Source organism: Manis pentadactyla, chromosome 10 (assembly GCF_030020395.1).
Source record: "Manis pentadactyla isolate mManPen7 chromosome 10, mManPen7.hap1, whole genome shotgun sequence".
Taxonomy (NCBI): Eukaryota; Metazoa; Chordata; class Mammalia; order Pholidota; family Manidae; genus Manis; species Manis pentadactyla.
In genome coordinates, this window is record NC_080028.1 from 19,543,112 (window position 1) to 19,558,737 (window position 15,626).

Consider the following 15,626-nt stretch of genomic DNA (forward strand, 5'->3'; position numbering starts at 1 on the left):
ATAAAATCTCCTCCCAACTTATCTCCCTTGCTACAGCCATGCTAGACTACATTCCCTGCATGTATCATAATGCTTTCATGCCTTTGCTCAGGTTGTCTTTTGTGCTGGAACTCCCTATTCATTTATTTATAGTTAAAATAGTGCTCATTCCTTAATGGCCAACTAGAATGGCACCCCTTCTGGGAAGATAGCTTTACCCACAAGACAGAAGGCTTATTTCCTTCTCTCTGTGGTGCTGCTATGCTTCACAATTACCATACACCATGTATGAGAGATGGCTGCACACGTGTGTGTTCTCTTTTGGACTGTAGTATTTTTTGGAGTAGAGCAGGTATTACAGGTATTTTTGTGTCCTAGAACAGTCTCATGCAGTGTAGGAGTCCAGTAAATACTTAATTTGGTTGATTTCACTGGAGGAAAATTAAAGTACAAGAGAGTCTATGAAGGTCTTAAGAATAAATCAAGAATAAGCTTCTTGAGGTCATGGCTTTCATTCTGTACTGGGAGTTGTATATTACAACACTAAAAACTTGGGCTTTGGGGTCAAACCGTAGCTCTTCTGCTGTAATCTTAGCAAGTTAACACAAGTTCTTTAAGCAACAAAAAGTGCCTACCTCATAGGGCCATTGTGGGGATTAAATGAAATTATGTTATGTAAAGCAAGTTATATAGTTCTTAGCCTATAGCAAGGTCTTAATAAATGTGAGTGGTTATTACTAATTCATTTTATTTATTTCTTGAACCTAGCTAGAGGTCAATAATTATTGACTGAATAAATCAGTCTTCACATTCTTTTCATTAACATGCCAGGCATGATTACCCCAAACTGCTGAACACTAAACCAAAATGATGACACATAGTTCTGAGAGCACATGGGTTCCGTATATTGTCTTGCTAAGAAATCACTGGTTTTATCATGGCCTTAAAAAAAGAAATGAACCAAGTAGAAGGACCCATTTGTTCAGTCACTTATGGTGATAGAAATGGTCAGTGGGTGCATAACATACCTTAACCCAACTGGCAGCAGGTTTTCCTTACCACTCCTTGAAAGGGTAGTTTGGGACGAGGTCTCCCTCACCTATGAACTGCCTGGAACAGGACATGTAAGCAGAGTAGTGCCTTGATGATGATTATAGCTGTCATAGGAGGGAGACGGTTTTTGAAAACCACAGAATATAGCACACTCTTCTCAGGAGCTGAGCAGTGAGAAAGGAAAGGTGCTCTGGAAACTGGCAAAACAGGCCCAGCATTGAAATGCAATATTCCTGACAATCCTGCAATCTTATAAAGCAGCCCAGAGGCTTTACTGAGATTAAAACTGCCTAATGGCTGCTCTCTTTGAAAACTCCATTGAGAAAATCTGAACTTGAGTGAAATACCTGTCTCATGGACAACAGTCTACCCTCAAAATAAAGAGGATATACCTTTGAACTATTTATTAAGCATACTCATGTAATGTCAGTCATAAATCCAAGTTGAAAATGCACCTTTAGTGGGTGTACAGTCCTTCTGTGTGCAAAGCATTACACATGGACCTAGTACATACATACATAGGAAAGAAGACTTACACAGCAGATAACTATCATTCTCATAATCAGGGAAAGATGAGAGAGTCTGTTAATAAAGTCTAGGCATTTCTCTAGTTCTTTTCACTATGGTAGAATCTTAACTATTGCCAATATCAATTAGTTGAGGTAGTCATCAACTCATCAGGAAAATGAGATTTCCCATACCTCACTGTATAATGGCATCTGTGTATCAACTCAGTGACCTGCTGTTTACAGCAGGAAGATCACAGGCTGCGGCAGCCCCCAAGTCTACCACTCAGTTTGCTGGCAGGGGATTTATATGCCCTAAGTGTGACACACCACCAGCTCCAAGGGAGACACAGGGAAGACGAGGCTGCACTGACCATTAAGGAAAGTAAGAGGAATGGAGAAAAAGGGATCAAAGGAAGGGGTTCCTTGTGAATATGAAATAGTGAAGATAATTTTCTTAAGGGGCTGGTAGTGAGTTCTGGAAGCCATTCTCCAAGAAAGGAGATTCAGAAAATGTCTTATGTAAGGGTAGCATTGTTTGAATCAGGAGGCATACAGCTTCCAATGAATTTAAAACCATTTGCTACTTAATCATTTTCAATCTTTTACTATGGGGGACAAATATGAACTAGTGATTATCAATTTTAAGGGAAAAGACAGAAGTTGGAAGTTTGTAGATTCCACTTATAGATAATGATAAGTGACTATAGATGATAATAAGCTAATGAGATAAGGGTAGAAGAAAGTGAACTTATGACTTGTTGCCTGAATAAAATGTCAGACAATATGAAAGACGTACATTAGACCTATGTTCAGTAAGCTTTATCCTTTTAAATAGAACTTTGCAATTGGTTACGATGTTGATTTAATTGATTGATAATTTGCATATAGTTCATTAAGATACTTGCAGTTCATTCTATGAAAATTTGAGCATTGTGTCTGTAATTAAGTCTCTAACTCCTTATATCACTATTTCTATGTGAAAAATCAGCTTTGATTTATATCACTAAATCAAGTGTGTATTTTACAATAATCCTAAAGCCAGCATATATCCTTAGACATGGGCTGGAGTTTTGGAACATGTTCTATCTACCTAGATAGATAGAAATTAGTATTTCAGTGAGGGGGGTAGGGGGATCAAACTTGGTATTTGTGCTGTCTGGAAAAAAAAATTGAAATTTAACTCTGATTAACAGGACAGTTTTATAGCATTCCCATCAATTTTAGTTCATATTTTCCATCTCCTGATGTCTGGCCAGAAGTGATTTTAGTTCTCTAAGCTATTTTCTACAGGGTATGTGTAGAGATACGTTGAAAGAAGTGACTTCATTTTGCAAACAGTGAACAATAGGCCCTGGTCCAGGAATCATCAGCCCAGGTAGAATGCAGTTGAAAGAAGGAATGTTTTAAGAGGAAAGATGAAAACAGCTGAAAAACTCTTGTGTACTCACTGGGTGGAGGACATTGCCTCATATCATTGTGTCCCGGTCATGTTCAGATATGGCTGAAAAATGAGAACACCTTTGCCACTATGCCACTGAAGACTTGTGTGCTGAGCATCCATGAGAGCAGGGAGCCTGGGACTGGAATGCACAGCCAGAAATAGTGGACATGTGCTGTTACAGGGGCAAGGGCTTGTGAGCCGAGCGAGCCTGGGCATATGAGTGTAATTCGCACCCATGGAGAAGCCAGGAAAAGCTGAAGAGATGGTGAGGAGGAGCTTGAGGTAGCCTGACGTTTTGGAGAAAGGTGGTTGGTTTGGGTGGTGCACTTTTGCTTGAGTGTTAATTGAAATTTAAAATATGGCATCTCTACAGCTAACTTAACCCATAATAAGTGGGACTGACTATGACTGTATCTACTACCCCAAAAGCCTATGGCATTCTAAAATTTGACAATACTGCTCTTAGATGAGTTCAATCATTTCTAAATTGGAAAAAGAAAAAATAAAAACCTGAAAAGAGTAATAGAGTGGCTGGTGGGGCAGAAAATAAGATTCATGAAGAAAAAGACACAAACATAACTACTTAAAAACAAGAAAAATGACCAATGGATTAAAAGATAAAAGGCAGATCTATAAATATTCAGAGTGGCAGAAGGCTTTTAAGTCAAAGAGAAAGGTTATTTAAAAAGCCCTGGGGAGCTCAATAAAACTGAATTAAGGAGGCTATTAGATAAATCTAATCACCATGAACATTATTTTAAATCTAATAGGCTGTCATCATTCTAAAGCTTTGATTCACCTTTGACTGCACGTAAATGTTCCCACTTTATTTTTTGGTTCCCCCCAAACTGAGATGGTTTTCACCATATTTGGGGGTGGGAAAGAATTGAAATAACCATTGGGATTTAAACCCAGGGAGTTTTGTTGTTTAGATGAGCTAGATAACATTTATTGGCAATGGCCTTGAGGGCTCTTAGGTTCAGGATGGAGAACATCATAGGAGTTTAGACTTGCCCTTCCTGTGGGCTCCAGCAGTTACTGTCTTGTGCTTCTGGATTTTACTTCTCAATCTGTTTCTGTTTTTCAGAGTGAGGGTAATAATGCATGTCCCACTGCCGGGGTTGTTTTTTTAAGAATCAAGTGCAAAACGTATGTGAAAAGCTTTGGGTTGTACAAAGACAAGCCTTTTAGGCTAAGTTAAGCAGAACATGTTGACAAGTTACAATTAGAAAGAAATCTGTGGGTAGTACAACCCAAGTCTAAAACTTTCTTAAAATGGGATGCTCACTTAAATTTGCCAGATAATTAGTATTTAATGGCCACGTAGTTGTTGTAGTAAAGAACTTTATGGAAGCCGTTTCAACTTTCTTGTATTCAATCATCCATTCCTTAGAGCATTTATGTAGAATTAATAACATAATTGGACCTAGGCCAGGTGTGCATGAATTTAAGCTGACTTAATTCGGCGGCACTTTACCCCTTGGGGCTAATTGAACTAGAATGGCTATAGAGGGAGAACCAGTTGGGCTCCGACTAGTAAATCAGGAGTCCAAGCTGCTTGTGTGAGTCCTCAGCAGCCCACATGGATGATTTCAGGGGCACTGAAGAGACTCCACGATCCCAAAATATATCCTACTCTGACCTACAGACACGTTAAGTCCCACAAATAGGATTTCATTATTTTAACACTTCTTGTCTTTTTTTCCAAGGGTGTAGAAATGAAAGCTAGGGGACACATTATAATTTTGCGTAGGCTTTATCTGACCAGATACCCAGAAAGCCCCAACTTTGGGAATCATTGAGGTCATGCCATAGAATTAAGCTCCCAGGGTTTGCCCAATTTGCCTGGGGTAATTCAGACACTGGTAAGGCCAGTAGCTAGGAAAGAATCATCCAGTTACTTATTCCATGAGTATTTATTGAGTACCTACTGGATACTCATCATATGGCTGCAAATTTTCCATGTAGAATTTGCAGAGTCTACATATGTCAATACAAGGGGAAATAAAATTATTACTGTGCTTTTATAAACTCATGAAAATGGCATTAAATATATATCATGTACCACTTTTTTGGTTATGCACATTTGCATATCACACATTTCTGAATTCATAGTGTGTAGGGATCAGGGGTGAGAAAACTGATGAATGAAACTGGTCTGACCTGTATGAACCCTTCCCTTCAGTAGATCAGAATATGTTTTCTTTGGCTGAAAGTATTATAATTCCACCTCCCCCCCTACAGACTGTCTCACCCTGGGCTACTCCAAAGTAGAGGTTTTTGTCTGACTGTACAACATCACATGATGGATAGGAAATGGAGATTTCTTCATAGTTTTAAGGTAAACTTACTTTTGCCCAGCTTCTCCTTGGCCTGCACAAGGTCCATATTTATAAGCGTATACCAAACGAGGAATAAAGTCAGATGTTATCGCTATGACAAATGCATTTGTAATAACAGAGAGAATTCCAATGCCTTCAAGAATTCCATACCAAATTCCTGTTCAAAAAGAAGTGTTATATTAGTTCTAGATACAACAGCAAAGATAATAAGAGTGAAAATAACTGGGGTAACTTATTTTCAGTAGTCCTTTTCTTGGGTCCTTTCATCTTCCTAAATACTGATACTTGTAACCAGGATTAAGAATGCACACTTGCAAACACCTTGGCTTTGAAGGAGTTCCTGGGAAAGTGCCAGTGCTTGTGATTTAATGACTCGGTGAGGATCAGAGTCAGATCCTGGTAAGTCTGAAGGTCTTGGTCAATGATAAGGTACCAAACACCATGTGATAAGATCCGCACTCCCACTGTCAAGCCGTTGCTGGACTGGGGCTCCTGAAGAGGGCTGACATGTTTGTGGGTCCAGCCCCTAATGCACAGACCCAAGGTAGATGCTTACTGAATGTTTGTTTCACAGGAAGGTTAAAAGACTACTGTGAGCCAAGTACCTCTACATCCAGTTCTTTCCCCATACATTGCCTGAGCACCTGCTTACTCTCTACTTAGCATTGGGTGCAGAAATAAATGAGTCACTCTCTGATCTCAGGCAGCTCTCAAGAGACTGCATCTGATTCAACTCAAAATCTCTCATCAAAGAGCAAAGGTCATCTCGGCTTTTAGAAAAACTAGATCATGCTGCACGTGACTCAGGCAAACATTTGGGGAAGGGCAAAACAAAGTTAAGCAAGTAGAAGATCTATTTTAACAAGGAAATAAGTGATAATAAACTTTTAGATTCCAAGGTCTTAAGATAGAAACAACCAAATTGAGCATCTATTTAAGAACAAATTCTGTAGCTCTGGCGATTATAAATTTCCAAATAGACAGCTTTCCTTCTTGTCTAATATTATTTAAAAATAACAATTATTTTTTTCAAGAATTATTTGAGTCATCTTAGATGAAAAACATAAGTAAAAATCCAAAGTTGGTGGCTGTTTTAATTTTATACACCAGATGGTTAATATCTTTAAACAAAAAATACCCAAATCCAACTTACCTATGTCTTTGGCCCTTGAAGCTAAAGGTCGCCTCCACTGCGTGACAAATTTGTAAGCGTCAAGTCGAATTTCAATTATGTTATTCAGTAAGGCCAGAAGTGGTGCTAGGGGAAAAGCTGCCACAAAGATAGTTGTGAATCCAAACTGAAGAACTAGAGAAAAGGAAGGAGAACAGAAAGTGTTATTTTTCTGTGACTGTTTTCAGCAGGATAATAATATGAATGTGTTATGTCTTAACTCATGTTTTCCCCCAATACAGAAGCACAGGGAACATCTCTTCCAGAAAGATGGCCAGGACGCTGGACAGAGAGGCGCTCCTCGGGCCTAGAAGCAGTAGCATCCTAGGAACAGTGATCAGACCTAGGATCCAGTTGTTTTCTAAATACCATTCTATAATAAAAGGAACCAGGGCCATGGTAGGGAAAAATACAAGGTGAGCCTGGAATGTCTTGTGATGCCAGATAGTCAGGAAGTGCTTGAAACATGATGGGGACACATCAACAGAACACAGGACAAACTTGAAGGAGCTCCCAGTGACTAAACCTAGAACAATTTGTACAACAAAATAAATAATGATAGTACTGAATTACAACCCAAAGATTAAGTATCTATCCATAGTGATATAAATAACTGAATATATAAATGGGGGAGAAGGGACAGCTCTTCCTTATGGTAGAATTCAAATTCGTTTTTAGAAAATAATTGTACAATAGATGTAGAAGGAATAATGAAAATAAAAAACCACAGTTATTCCAACACTGCAGTGTTAACTGTTACAGGCAAGAACTGTCAATGAATTGCAAAATCAGTAGGGAGAATTAACACTGAAAAATTAGGAGTTTTGTATGTTTTCACACTGCTGTATTGGTTAATAATCATTATTGATACTCATCAGCTCCCTGCTCAAAATGTTTCAGTAGGTTCTTATGGCCTGTAGACTAAATCCTAAACTTTCATCATGCCATTTAAGGATCTTCCAAGCCTCATGTCTGAACATATCCTACATCCCAGACAGGATTCCTAAACAATCCTTTACTCAGGCCACACTAGACTTCTGGTATGTTCTATTTGCTTCATGCATTTGTATGTCCAATTTCTTTCCCAGATTTGGGAAGTCCTCACTTCTTATTTCTTTAAATAAACTCTCTCCCCCTTCTCCATCTCTTCTTCTTGCACATTATTCTTATATTAGCCTTTCTGATTGAATCTGATAGCTCTTCTAGGGTTTCTTCACTTTAAAAAAAATGCAAGTTTTCTATCCTCTTTTAACTGAATTATTTCTATATTCTTCTTTTCCAAGTCATTTATTATTTCTTCTATCCAGTCTCCCCTGTTGCCAGTGTTCTATATTGCATTTTTCCTCTCATTTATTAGTTTCTTCAGCTCCAGAATTTGTTTGCTTCTTTTTTCTAATTTCAGTCTCTTTGGAAAGAACTCCTGTTCATTAATTTTATTCTTAGGTTCATTGATTACCTTTCTGAATTTTCTTATAGCTCAATAAATTTCTTCATAACAGCCATTTAAAATTTTTTATCTTAATAATATTCTGTGCCTTTGAGTTCCTTTGCTAGAGAATTATCATTTTCTTTTGGTTATATAATAGTTTCTTACTTTTTCATAGTGTTTGACAAAATATACAATATGCAGAGGCATAAAGCAAACCTCAACATATATCAAAGGACACTGAAATAACATAGAGAACATCCTCTGACCACTGGTGAAATTAAAATAGAAATCAATGACAGGGACAGCTAACAAATTCCTGGATGTCTTGATATTAAGCAACACAATCCTAAAAAAAACAATTGTCTTCATAATGAAAATATAACATGTCAAAACTTATAGGATGCAGCCAAAGCAGTGTTACTGGAGAATATTATAATTATAAACACTGATATTAAGGAAGAAAAGCTGTAAATCAATGATTTCAACTCCTTTCTCAAGATATTTGATAAGGAAAAAAAATAAGCCCAAATAACATATAAGGAAGGAAATAAGGATAAGACCAGAAATGAAATAGAAGGCAAATGGGTAATAGAACAAAACAACAAAAGCCAAAGTTGGTTTTCTGAAATGGTTAATAAATCTCTAGCAGACATTTATAGAGAGAAAAGTACAAAGTATGGAATTATAAATGAAAAAGTGGACATCAGTGTAGACCTTTTATACCTTAAAAGTTAATACAAGGGTAAACAATTTCATCCCACTGAAGTCGAAAATGTAGATGAAATGAGCTCATTTTTTGAAAAACAGCTAATCAAAATGGATACTTGAAGAAATAATTGAAATAGTACTATAACTATTAGTTAAATCTATAATAAAAAACCTTCTCATGAAGAAAATTCCATGCCCAACTAAATTCACTGGTGAATTCTCCCAAATATATAAGGAAGAAATAATAGTAGTCTTACACAACTGTTTAATAAAAAAAAGAAAATTATCCAAATCATTTTAAAAGGCCATCATTGGCATATAAAGAGCCTAAGCCTACTCCTTCCATGTACACACCAAATACACACCAAATGTACACCTACGTACAGAGCAATTCATCTCAAGGATGAACAGAGGCCTGAGTGAACACCTTCTGTACAACAAGGGATAAAAAGACCACACACACACACACACACACACACACACACACACACACACACACACACAAAATGGCAGGAGAGACAGACATGGTTACAGAAGCAGTTATCCCCCAGCATGGCCCTGAAGTAGGAAGGGATATCTCTGAGCACCTGATCATAGACTTGATTGCCCTGAGGCACAGAAGCAAAAACTGTGAACTGGAGAGTTTAAACCCAACCATCACATGATAGGGGAGCTGCTAAAACTCTCTTGGTGCTGGTTAGTGCCATTGTTTACATTCTCCCTGCACATTAATAGTATGGACAGGAGCAGGGTCACGGTGAATACACCAATTCCAGATGTGGTGAAGTTGGCCTTCTGGTCCCTGCTCACACCCAAACACACCTGTCAGAGATTCAGCAGTCTAATCAAGGTGGTATGACTAGTATGACACTCATGTGAATTCACCCTGCCTGCGGCCCTTCCCTCCCTGGCCACCCTGTGTGCATGGCCTCAGCTGGATGCTAACCCAGGAGACCCCTGGACTGTGCCACTAGCATGGCTCCAGATGGTGCCCACTTGGCAGCTACTCAAACTGTACATCATTGACACTGGGCATCCTTGCCAGTGCAGCCGTGGCCACTAACTACACTGGAGATCTCCAGCTCATGCCCTGGAAACACCAGCAGACACTCTGGTCCATGACCACCAAGGCTCTGACCAGCTAGCCCAAACTGCCAAGCACACACACAGTCTACACAGTGAACATTCCTACATAAGTCCATGTCTTCAAGACCAAGAGAAGTATACATTTTGCCTAACGTACTGAAGAAAACACAGAAAGTCAAACAAAATCAGGAGACACAGGAATACATTTGAAACAAAAGAACATGACAGAAAAAGAACTAAATGAAACAGTTAAGCAATCTATCTGACAGAGAGTTTAAAGTAATGGTTATAAAGGTGCTATCCAGACTTGAGGGACAAGTGGATGAACTCAGTAAGAACCTCCACAAAGAGATAGAAAATACATTAAAAAAACCAATCAGCGATGAACAGAGTAAATGAAATGAAAAATACAGTAGAGGGTATCAACAATACATCAGAGGATACAGAAGAACAGATCAGCAGTTTGAAAGACAAGAGTAATGGAAAGGACTGAAGCTGAACAGCAGAAAGAAAAAAGAATAAAAAGAAATGAGGATAGCTTAAGGAAGCCCTGGGATATCAAATGTCCTAATATTTCCATTATAAGAGTCCCAGAAAGAAAAGAGAGAAAGGGGCTGAGAATTCCCCTAACCTAGGGAAGGAAAGAGACATCCAGGTCCAGGAAGAAGAGAGCCCCAAATAAAATGAACTCAAGGAGACCCACACCAAGACACATAGTAATTAAAATGTCAAAGACAAAGAAGTTTAAAAGCAGCGAGAGAAAACAAGTTACCTACATGGAAACTCCATAAGGCTATCAGCTGATTTTTCATCAGGAACTAGAGGACAGAAGGGAGTAACATGATATATTCAAAGTGCTGAAAGAGAGAGACCTACAACCAAAAACTTTTTTATTATGAAAAAAAAAAGTCATTGTAAAAACAGATAGCAAAGATAGTAGACCAATCATTTAAAAGCTAGTGTAATGGTTAAATGACAAAAGTGGTAAAATTAGTTAAGTAAATCACTAAAAAAAAAAAGCATTAAAGAAGACATATTTTTAAAACATACAGAGGGGGGGAGTTAAATGTAGTACTGTTGGAACACATTCAAATTTAAACACTGTCAACCTAACATAGACTGGAATATATGTAAGATGTCATATATAAACTCCATGTGACCACAAACCAAAAACCTATAATAGAACAGATACACAAAAAATAAAGAGAAAGGGACCCAACCATAATACCAAAGAAAGTAATCATGCACAAGGAGGACAGCAAGAGAAGGACCAGAGAAGAATGACAAAAATAACCAGAAAACATTTAACAAAATCACAGAAAGTACATATCTTCAATAATTACTTCAAATGTAAATGGATGAGATGCTCCAATCAAAAGACATAGGGTGACTAAACGGGTAAAGAAACAAGACCCATCTATATGCTGCCTACAAGAGATTTGCTTCAGACCTAAAGACACACACAGACTGAGACTGAAAGGATGGGAAAAATTCTTCCATGTAAATAGAAATGAACGAAAAGCTGGTGTGATAGTACTTATATCAGACAAAATCAACTTTAAAACAAAGACTGTAAAAAGAGTCAAAGAAGGACAGTATATGATTAAGGGCTTATTCCAGCAAGAAGATAATAATAATTGTACATATCTATGTGCCCAACAGAGGAGCACCTAAATACATAAAGCAAATATTAACAGGACTGAAAGGAGAAACTGATAATAATACAGACTAGTAGGAGACTTTAACACCCTACCCACACCAATGGATAGATCATCCAGACAGAAAATCAATTAGGAAACATGGCTTTGAATGACACATTAGACTAAAAAGACCTAATAGGTATATACAGAACATTACATCCCAAACCAGCAGAATACTCATTCTTTTCAAGTTACATGGAACATTCTCCAGGATAGACCACATGTTAGGCCATAAAACAAGTCTTAATAAATTTAGGAAGACTGAAATCATACCAAGACCTTTCCCAGCCACAACAGTATGAAACTGGAAATGAACTACAGGAAAACAACTGAAAAAAAACAAAAATATGTGATTAAACAGCATTCTACTAAGCAACAAATTAAAGTGGAAATGACAAAAGTAGTAAAATCAACTACCTCTAAAAATTAAGTTAAAGGAATAACTTAGATATCTACAAAAAAAAAAAAAACCCTGGAGAGATGAAAATAGAAACACAACAATGCAAAAATCTTTGGGAGTGCAGCAAAAGCAGTACTAAGAGGGAAGTTTATAGTATTACAGGCCTATCTCAACCTAACCCGACACTTAAAGGAATGAGAAAAAGAACAAATGAAGCCCAAGGTTAGTAGAAGGAAGGAATTAAGATCAGAGCAGAAATAAATGAAATAGAGACAAAACCCCCTCAAAGGATCAATGAACCCAAGAGTTGTTCTTTGAAAACATAAACAAAATTGATAAACCTTTAGCTAGACTCATCAGGAAAAAAGTGGACTCAAAATCAGAATTGAAAGAAGAGAATTTACAACCAACACCACAGAAATACAATTATAAGAGATTACTATGAAAAACTATATGCCAACAAATTGGACAACCTAAAAGAAATGGATAAATTCCTAGAAACATGTACTTTCCTATGACTGAGCCAGGAAGAAATGGAAAATCTGAACAGACCAAATACTAGTAATTAAATTGAAGCAGTGATCAAAAATCTCCCAACAAACAGAAGTTCAGGACCAGATGGCTTCACAGATGAATTCCACCAAACATTTAGAGTTAATACAAATCCTTCTTAAACTATTACAAAAACTTGAAGACAAAAGTAAGTTTCCATATTCATTCACCTTAATATGAAAACCAGAAGAAGACACTACAAGAAAATTACAGACCAATATCCCTGATGAATATAGATGCAAAAATTGTCAACAAAATATTAGTAAAGTGAATTTAAAATATGCATTGAAAGGATCATTCACCACAAACAAATGGGTTTTATTACAGGGATTCAAGGATGGTTTAATATCCACAAGTCAATTAATGTGATACATCATATTTAAAAAAGGAAGATTAAAAACCATATGGTCATCTCAATAGATGCTAAAAATGCATTTGACAAAATTCAGCATCCATTCATAATGAAAAATGGGTACAGAGGGAACATATCTCAACATAATAAAGACCATACATGACAAACCCACAGCTAATATCATACTCAGTGTCAAAAAGCTGAAAGCTTTTCTTCTAAGATCAGGAACAAGACAAGGATGCCCATTCTCACCACTTTTATTCAACATAGTACTGGAAGTCCTAGCCATGACAGTCAGACAAGATAAAGAGATAAAAGTCATCCAAAAGGTAAGAAAGAAATTAAACTGTTACTATTTGCAGATGACATGATACTATATATAGAAATCCCTAAAGACTCTACCAAAAAACTATTAGAATAACTGGATTCAGCAAAATTGCAGGATACAAAATTAACACACAGAAATATGTTGTGTTTCTAGGTAAAAATAAGAATAGAAAGAAAAACTAAGAAATCAGTCCCATTTAAAACTGTATCAAAAATCATATTTAGGAATAAATTTCAACAAGGAAGCAAAAGTCTATATTCTGAAAACTTTAATACATTGAGTCTTCTTCAATTTCCTTCATCAAATAAATGGAAATCTTTTCCATGCTCATAGATAGAAAGAACTAACGTTGTTAAAATGACCATGCTGCCCAAAGAAATACACAGATTCAATGCAATTCCTATTGAAATACCAATGACATTTTTCACTGAACTAGAGCAAATAATCCTAAAATTTGTATGGAACAAGAAATCCTGAACAGCTCAAGCAATCTTGAGAAAGAAGAAATCTGAGGGTATCACAATCCTTGATTTCAAACTATACGCCAAAGGTACAATAATCAAAACAATATGCTACTGGCACAAGAACAGATATCTAGACCAATGGAACAGAATATAAAGCCCAGAAATAAACCCATGCCTGTACAGTGAGTTAATAAAACAAAGAGGCAAGAATAAGCAATGGGGAAAAGACAGTCTCTTCCTTGAAAGGTTGGGAAAATGAGACAGCTGCCTGCAAAAGAATGAACCTGGGTCACTGTCTTATATCATACATAAAATCAAAATGGATTAAAGACCTAAATATAAGATCTGAAACCATAAAATTCCCAGAAGAAAACATAGGCAGTAAACTGTTGAACACCAGCAATTCAAACTTTTTTCTGGATATGTCTCTGAAGGTAAGGGAAACAAAAGCAAAAATAAGTAGGATTTCTACATCAAACTATCTACATTAAACTAAAAGGCTCTGTACAGCAAAAGTAGCCATCAGCAAAATGAAAATGCAATCTACGGTATGGGTGAATATATTTGCAAATGATGAATCTGAGACGGGGCTAATATCCAAAATATATAAAGAGCTTATACAACTCAACACCAAAAACCCCCACAAACAATCTGATTAAAAAATGGGCAGAGGACCTGAATAGACATTTCTCCACAGAAGATGTACGGATGGCCAAGAGACACATGAAAAAATGCTTAAAGTAACCAATCATCAGGAAAATGAAAACCAAAACTCACACCAGTCAGAATAGCTAACATCAGCAAGACAAGAAATAACAGGCATTAGTGAGGTGTGGAGACAGGGGAACCCTCAAACACTGCTGGAGGGATTGCCAATTAGTGCAGCTACTATGAAAAGCAGTAGGGAAGTTTCTCAAGAAATGAAAAATAGAAATACTGCATGACCTAGCAATTCCACTTCTGGGAATTTACCCAAAAAACCAAAATCATTAATCTAAAAAGATATATGCATGCCTATGCTTATCATAGCATTATTTATATAGCTAAAATATGGAAACAACCTAAATGTTCATTGATAGAGGAATGGATAGAATACACATGGCATACACACACACACACACACACACACACACACACACACACACACACACACACATGGAATATTACTTAGACATAAAAAAGAATAAATTTTGTCATTTGTAACAATATAGATGGACCTAGAGCGGATTATGCTAAGTGAAATAAGTCCATCAGAGAAAGGCAAATGAGGAGGCCCAATATTATTAGTTTTATTCAGCATTACATTGAAGGTCTTAGAGCAATTAGGTAAGAACAACAGAAAAAGTATAATAATTAGAAAGAAAATATAAAATTATTATCTGGAGATGACATGATGTGTATATAGGAAATCTCAAAAAATATAGAAACCATAAAAATTAATACTAGACTTTCACAAATTTGTGCAGTAAAAGGTCAGTATAAAAAACCTATTAAATTTGTATACATTAGCATAAGAACATCAGAAAATACTACCACATAAACATCATTTGAAACTACATTATAATTCATAATGTGCCTAGGAATAACTCTAACCTATGTTTAAAACCTGTACACTAAAATCTACAAAGAATTGGTGTGAAAAATGTAAAAAGAAATAAATGCAGACATATACCATATTCATGGATTGGAAAATAATCTCAATTTTTCCAAAACTAATCTAGGGGTTCAAACCAATCCCAATCAATATCTCAGTAAGATTTTTGTAGAAATTAGAAATCTGATTCCAAAAGTTATATGGAACAAATTTTGAAGAAGAAATACTGAAATTTCTGTTCACTTAAATACACCAATGAGCTAGAAGTCAAGCCTCCAACCAGAAAAGGATATTTGATTTGCAACATAGATGTCTGACAAAGGACTCATGACCAGATTAGGTAAATAACTTTGGCAAATCACAAAGAAAAAGAAAACAAAACCAAAACACAGGCTTGAACAGGAATTCACAGAAGAGCATATCCTAATGGCTGTAAGCATATGAAAGGGCACAAGGCATCACCAGCTGTCATGAAATTTCAAATTAAAAGCATGAGATACTATGACATCCCAATCAGA

General features: G+C 36.6%; 1 protein-coding gene across 3 annotated transcripts in view; it reads right to left on the bottom strand.

Annotated features, from left to right (window-relative positions):
* Positions 1–15,626, bottom strand: part of ANO4 (anoctamin 4) — a 388,767-nt gene that overhangs the window by 12,678 nt on the left and 360,463 nt on the right. For all 3 annotated transcript variants that reach the window (XM_036891459.2, XM_036891457.2, XM_036891460.2), the window contains 2 exons: positions 6,478–6,630; positions 5,334–5,481 (listed from right to left, as the gene is read on the bottom strand). In XM_036891459.2, the coding sequence (XP_036747354.2) occupies positions 5,334–5,481; positions 6,478–6,630 (301 nt within the window). The remainder of the gene's footprint in view (positions 1–5,333; positions 5,482–6,477; positions 6,631–15,626) is intronic.